Source organism: Elaeis guineensis, chromosome 9, assembly GCF_000442705.2.
Source record: "Elaeis guineensis isolate ETL-2024a chromosome 9, EG11, whole genome shotgun sequence".
In the NCBI taxonomy this organism is placed as follows: domain Eukaryota; kingdom Viridiplantae; phylum Streptophyta; class Magnoliopsida; order Arecales; family Arecaceae; genus Elaeis; species Elaeis guineensis.
In genome coordinates this window covers 1,976,788-1,984,151 of record NC_026001.2, presented here as the reverse complement: position 1 = coordinate 1,984,151, position 7,364 = coordinate 1,976,788, and the positions used below count along the sequence as shown (strand labels likewise).

At 32.7% G+C, this 7,364-nt stretch overlaps 1 protein-coding gene across 2 annotated transcripts; it reads left to right on the top strand.

The window, feature by feature from the left end:
- Positions 1–828: 828 nt before the first annotated feature.
- LOC105033880 (copper transport protein ATX1) lies at positions 829–6,692 on the top strand. 2 transcript variants are annotated; one of them, XM_029261426.2, is made up of 4 exons: positions 829–972; positions 5,803–5,861; positions 6,113–6,188; positions 6,384–6,692. In XM_029261426.2, exons 3-4 carry the CDS (start codon positions 6,134–6,136, stop codon positions 6,560–6,562), a joined length of 234 nt encoding a protein of 77 aa, XP_029117259.2. In that variant the 5' UTR covers positions 829–972; positions 5,803–5,861; positions 6,113–6,133; the 3' UTR covers positions 6,563–6,692. The 2 variants fall into 2 exon arrangements, with proteins under 2 accessions (XP_029117259.2, XP_010907148.2); XM_010908846.4 differs by lacking the exon at positions 5,803–5,861.
- Positions 6,693–7,364: the final 672 nt, after the last annotated feature.

Genomic DNA, 7,364 nt, shown 5'->3' with positions numbered 1-7,364 from the left:
CAAGGAAGAGCGCGGCTCCACTCATCAAGCGGCCAATAGCCACCTAATCGATAGCAGGCATACCAAATCAACCATTTGGTGTATCATAAGAGTTCGTTCTTTCGTAGATAAAAAATATATCTGAAAAATTATATTTTTTTAGATAAATATTTTTTAAATAATATTTAAATAAAAAAATTATTTATCAATATTTTTTGTATATAAAAAATATTTTTAAAATTTATTATCCATATTTTTTATATTATTTTTTTGAATAAATTATTAAAATATATATATATATATATTTTATAATTTTTTATATTTTTTAAGTTTGAAAAAAAAAATAAATGTCTAAGATATTAAATATTGAATGATCAAGATATTAGAGGTGTGAAGAAATATTTTAAAAATAAAATTAAATATTTATTTTATTAATTAATAAAAAATAATTTAATTATTTATTAGATGAATATTTTTTTTATAAATAAATATCATTAATGAATAAATGTTTGGTTCTGAATTAATTGGTTAACGAAAAAATTAATCAATTTTTACGTGACATTTAACCACCTTGAATTTCGTTACCCCACCGCACCTTGTTTTTCGCGCAGCCCGCCAACCGACCCGACTTTCTGGATGCGCAGCCGCGCAGATGGATACCATGCGAGACTGGACATCCGCCGTTCATTATCACCATGCACGAATATTAACACATCATAGCATCTAGTTCACGAATCGTAGGACCTCGCATGAGGCTGGGAAGTCAAATTTGTTGCTACAAAAGCACCATGAAAGTACAATATATTTACGAAATGACACCTATTAAACTAACAATGGGCGCATGGTGGGCGGCCCTGGACTTTTATCTCCTTCTTTCCCTTTCACGCCGACCCCTTACCCCGCTTATTTATTACCCGCCGGAGGAGCAGAAGTCTCAGGCGTCGTCGTCGGGTACCCGCGGAGTTGGGAAGCTTCTTTTACGCGATGGCTGAGGTATTCCTCTCGGGTTTCGTCTCTTGATCCAATTCTTGTTCTTGCTCGACATTTGGTTTCATACCTTGATTCGATTCTCGTTCTTGGTCAACTTTTGGTTCCGTTTCTTGATTCAATTCTCGTTCATGCTCTAGTTTTATCGAAATTTTTATTATCATACTTTAGTGTAGTTGGATCAAATTTAGGGTTCGCCTCGATCGGATTCTTGGTCGTGTAGAGCCACGATTTTAATTCGGGATCTATCTCTTGTTATTTTTTATTGATTTCTGGAAATTCTAGAGTTCTGTCGGATCTAGGGTTCATTCAATCGGGTTCTTGGGTGCGAAGATCTGACATATCGATTCTTGTCCCGATTCTCATTACTTAGGTTTATCCGATCGTCTCCTTGATTGTGCAAGAGAGGCCTGTGTAAGTTTTTTCTCTATAAGGTTAGCAAATTGTAACCTTTTTAGTTATTTTTAATTGTGTAGATATTTGGAATTCTAACTCCCATTCTTCATGATAAGAAATCCGTTCCTGTATGTTTACATGCTTAAACCATCTTATATGGATTAGATTAAATGTCTGCATCTGTTATCAACTGTCTTGGTACAGTGACAAACTGTGATCTCTTTTTTATGTCCATATAGGTTTAGTTCATGCGCTTAATTGGGGGTTGTGGTTTTCATTATTGAAGTTGGAATTGCCTTAAGTTTATTGGATGAAAAGATTTGGTTCTTGGACGATAAGGCGGAATCCTTTGTTCTAAGTAATGAGATATGGTATGTTAGATGCCAATTGAAATTTGCCGTGTATCAAACTTGGTAGCTTAAGGCAATAGCGGTAAGCCTCGTCGTTCTTTTTCTAGTAGTAGAATAGCATATTAATTACACAAAATGCTAACTTGATATTGAGATGGTGATGGAGGTTTGTGGAGAAAAAGAAAGTAAAAATTGTCTGAGCCCTTTCATCCTGAAGTTGATTTTTATCAGGTTTTGTCTGCATTATAAGTTTTCTTTTGATCAGCTCTATCCTTTAGGATTCTAGGCTATCATGTTAGTATGAGAGTCCCTATATTTTACAACGTGGGAGATAGAGGTTAAGATGAAGTGGCATACGAATTACTGACTATGTTTTGTTTTTTTTTTGATACGATAGATTGTACATTCCTTGAGCCTGTGTAAACTCTGATTTGGCATCAGTTCGTTTATTGAAGCTACATCAAATTCAAACACCTGAGCACTTATTTCATGAGGTCTAGAAAAATGTTTTTTTTGTATTCTCTCTCTCTGTCACTCTTTCATATATATATGTATATGTGTAGATACATACATGCACACATAGATAGACATACATGCATACATACACACATATATAGACACTCACACACACACATATGTATGTATGTACGTACGTATGTAACGTTATATATTATTTGCCTGTTATGTGTACAATTTATGAGATTATTGCTTTGCTGTGGATGCAAGATGGTTCCTGGATGATGTGCTTTGAAGGCATGTTTGGTATTGCTTATATTTTTAAATATTTTCAAAAACTTATTAATTTAAGTTCATTAGGTTATTGACCAAAAATATTTTTGATATATCTGATATTTGATGATCACATTTGTATAACCACATTTTTTTAAGGATAGGATTACCATATTTGAAAGACTTGGAGCAATCTCACAAAAGAAGTTATAAATTTGGTTTCTAGCTTCTCCTAGAAGTTCTTTGATGACTTTTGCTTTTCATAGAAACGCTTCTCAAATGATATTACTAAGCACTTAATTTAGAAGTAATTTTTTTACTTTAAAGCTACAAAGTTTTATTTTTAAGCAACAATAAATTCACTTTGGCTTAATATTTGAGGTTCGTGCAGAAATTTCTAAGGATACACATTTTGTCCATTAAACTAATGTTGCCCTCTTGTATTCAAGAAAATAAAAATAAGAATTGGATTAAATGTTTGAATTATTAATTCTATGCTTCTATAGCCATTCTTACATTGAATAAAATGGAAGCTGTTGATGATTCTGATGTGAGCTAGAAAAGAAGCAGGTACAGAATTGGAAGAAAACATGCAAATGTGAGCAAGCTTTATGTGAAATATCCAATAGTTTCATTTGAAGCAGCCACATTTGTTTGACTTTTCTTGTGAGATGTGGTAACTTATCTTAGTATGATGATCCTTTACCCTTGACCATCCTTGGTTGTATCATTTGGAATTGCCTGATTCGGGGCCTATGAACCAAACTAATGGGAACCAGGATGATTCACCCTGTCGTCTCGATAAATAAGGCGAACCCATTTAAGATCCCTACCCTGCTACTTTTAAAATCATAACTAACGTTAGTATTATAATTAATAATCATCATCATACAATAATATAATGGAAAATAATATTTTATTATAACACTAATACTTATATTCATAACATTGATATTATTAAATACTTTATTATATGTCATTTAATAAAACATTATATTCTTATAATGTATTATTAATAATACTATTATATTAATCGATTTTACTGTTACAATAATTATATTACTATGACTATTATGGTCTATTTTTACAATTATTATATAATATTATACTATATAGTTATATTATATATTATTATTCATAATTGTATTACTTTTTATCTGATTGTAAGAGTATTAATATTAGTATCATGATGATATAGTATTGTATTAACATTAACTCTACAATTATGATAGCTGATTAAAATATTGTTATAGGATTAAAATCAATATTACTATAATAATCTTAGTAATTTTTAATAATACAATTTATTATTATTGTAATTACATAATTCATTTAATTATATCTTATACTTTATAATATATATTAATATTATTATAATATTTTAATTATATTATTATGCAATATCAAATTTTAATTGTATTATCAACAATATTACTATTAGAATAATATTATACTAACATTATACATTATTTTATAGTAATATTATCATATCATATTATATTATATGCTATTTAGGAAACTTATCCAAATGTAGGATTTGAAGCTGATCCTCTTGATGATTCTTAGGAATAAATATCCTAAAAATGGAAAATCATTTGCAAGTTCCATTCCCATTAACAAAATACAGCCTCTCCTCCTCCTCCTCCTCCTCCTACTTCTTCTTCTTCTCCTTCTCCTTCTTCTCCATCTCCTTCTCCTTCTTCTCCTTCTCCTTAAATAGGACAATTGGTGAAAATAGAGTTTAGGTCTTCTTTTCTTTCATCAATCTCTTAAATCTAAGTTACAAGCATCTATTTATAACAGTGAGGTTCATGCTTGCACAATTGATCAGATTCCTCTTTTAGCTAGAAGAGATTACAACATTCTCAAGATAAACGTGTCTAGTAGAAATTATGATGAAAAAGCTAAAATTCTATAAGAGATAGATCTCAACTTTTACATCGATTGTGTCTTCCGCCGCTTTGCCTTTTTTTTTTTTTTGATTATCTTTCTTGGATTGAGATATATGCCCAGTTAAAGTCTTTCTTGATAAGAAAATTTTTGCTTTGATTGGTTTCTTTCGAGGTTCAAATGGTGGAATTTGACCCTGATCATTAGATGCTGCAAACCTGCTTCAGCTAGCATTATGTAGTAGAGGTTGTTGAATGGAGTGAGAATACGTCGGAAAGGGAACAAGTCAAGCTGAATGAGGCTTCCAGCAACATAGCTTATCTTTAGTTAACTCACTTTACAAGGTGTTTTATCTTATCTTAGAAAATAGGGATTAGTTGTGCCACCAACTGCCCCTTACTCTACAAACGATTGCCATTTCCATGTTTTGAATTTAAAGATCTTCTGGCATTTAAGGGAAGATTTTATCAGGACTTAAGATCTCCTGGCATCCAACAAGGCCCTAAGAGTATGATGAAGGGTGCATGAATTCCATGGAGATTCTATTGAATGTTTAGCAAATGGGTTAATAACTGTGCACCAATGGAAGGATGTTTTGTATATGTAACCATCTTTCTTTCTGTAAATGTTCTCCATATGACCTGGTTTGTTGCCAACCAAGCTATTGATTTACGTTTTTAACCTTTTATGCATGTACCTGCCTTGCAACTGCTTATATAATTCTTGCAGATGTCCTTTTTTTTTTCTGATGAGGGTGTTTCCGGGTCGTAAGGAAGATTTATAAGTAAATATTAGAGTACTGGAGTGGAGTTTATGTTGCATATATATAAATATTTCATCTGCTAATTTGTCATCCGTTTATGTAATGAAAACATCTCCTTAAAAAATGTGATATTAATTTATTTTCTTTGATCTGAACTGGAATTTTCAGTTGTTAAATTTTAGCTTCCACATGTACCAAACATCTATAATTACCGCTCAAGGCGGTGATTGCTTTAACACTTCATGCATGCAAGCTAGTTGTTTGATGGCAAGTCATCATTACTTCTTGGAACAATCAGAAACTCATCACTAGTATTGTGTAATAATAGTTAAAGAAGTTCACTAGTGAATTTGTTAAAGCGAGAACCTTGAAGTTAAAGATCTATGGTTCAGATCATTTTATAGTGACTATCTGCAATAAAGAATGAAAGCACAGACAGGTGTAAAGACTATAACAGCGGACATCAACATCCTTATGCACTTGTCCAGATGATCAATTTTTCTTTCCAAAAGAGAAAACATTTATTTAGCAAATTCAAATTGCCACTGGTAACAAGCTTTATCTAATCATATTTTACATTTATTTTTCCTTTTGTTCGTTCGGGCCTGCCACTTCTCCTTTGTTATTTTCATAAAGCATGGGGTTTGTCCGGTCTGCTGCTTACCCTGTTTTTGTTACGAATTACCATCTAAACCATGACATTTGCAGTGACACATTTATACTCAGTGCGCTGGCCAAAGTTGAGCTTGTCCTTTTGATAATAATTGGTATGCATAAGTGCATTTGTTGACTAAGTAGTCTCTGTTACTTCTCTTTTCCTTTTCATTTTTTTCTATTAATTTTTTAATACATGTTAAAATATATGGAGGTTGGAGATGCCAGCAGCAAAAGCAATTTGGTTGTTTATGATACCATTTTGATGAAAGGATTTGCTATATTTGTTTTTATCTAAAGCAATTCTTTTCACAATTATTTGTCTGATGTCTTAACAACGTATTTCCTTTTTTATTTTATACAGACTGTTGTCCTTAGAGTTGGCATGACCTGTGAAGGCTGTGTTGGAGCTGTTAAAAGGGTCCTTGGCAGAATGGAAGGTGGTTATTCTTTTATCGTTGCTGTGATTTTTACGAATTTTACTTCTGCAAGATATTTGTTTTTGAATTGATATGTCAAATACTGTCTGAATTAGTGGAAAAGATTTCAGCACCGCTAACTTCTGACGTTAGTTTTTGTTTTCCCCTAGAACCAGTTGGTTGAAGACGTATGTTGTTTTACCATTTATTTTTCAGGCGTCGAATCCTTTGATGTGGACCTGCAGGAGCAGAAGGTAACTGTAAAAGGCAACGTAAAACCTGATGCTGTTCTACAAACTGTTTCAAAGACAGGAAAGAAGACTTCCTTCTGGGAGCAAGGAGAGGCTGCTCCTGCAGCAGCAGCAGCAGCTTCTGCTGCTCCTACCACTGCATGATTGTGACGGTCTCCTGTAAACTGATGAACCAGTATTTGCTCTACATTTATATAAACTTTTGTGTGTGAAGTGTGCTATGAATGCAAACGTTTTGCAGTTATTATGATATAATCTCTCAGCTACTTGTCTATTTTGTTTGCTACAAACACTCTTTTTAAGCTGAGGCCCATTCCAGGATTTTCAAAAATATACCAGGTCGTTGCGTTGTTAATTTGGGTAGGGTCACTCGACCATCATCCTGAAGCGTGTGTGTGTGTGTGTGTGTGTGTGTCTATATAGTAAGGAGTTAAGATGGCGATATGATTTAACTGTAATTTTGCAACTATAAGAGGTAAATAACATCGTTGTTGCGAATGACTTGTGGAACTTGACATCAATGGCGTGGATTTGAATCCAGTGTCAATTTTGTGAAATGGTTGAGGGGTGATGGCCGGGTGTCTTATCTGACCTACTGTACCATAAACTTCTGTTTGCTGACTCTATCTTACAAAAGGAGTAGGCTGCATTGATTCAGTTTTGGATTAGGCTTCGGATTTCGGCAGACCTATCAAGGTTTATTAGCGAGCAATTTACTAAATTTTTTGTTAGCTCTTTTTTTTGGTCATTCTGTTTGTACTTATCATTAATTTTCAATTAATACAACCTTTTAACACCATAGAGCCGTCTAAGTGTGTTATAATGGACTTTAAGTGACCATGATTATTGCCATTAATAGATAAGAAAAAGTTAATAACTTCTTTGACACTTTCTATTCCTTTTTTTTTTTTTTTTGGGAACAGAAGAGAACCATATCATTAGCTTA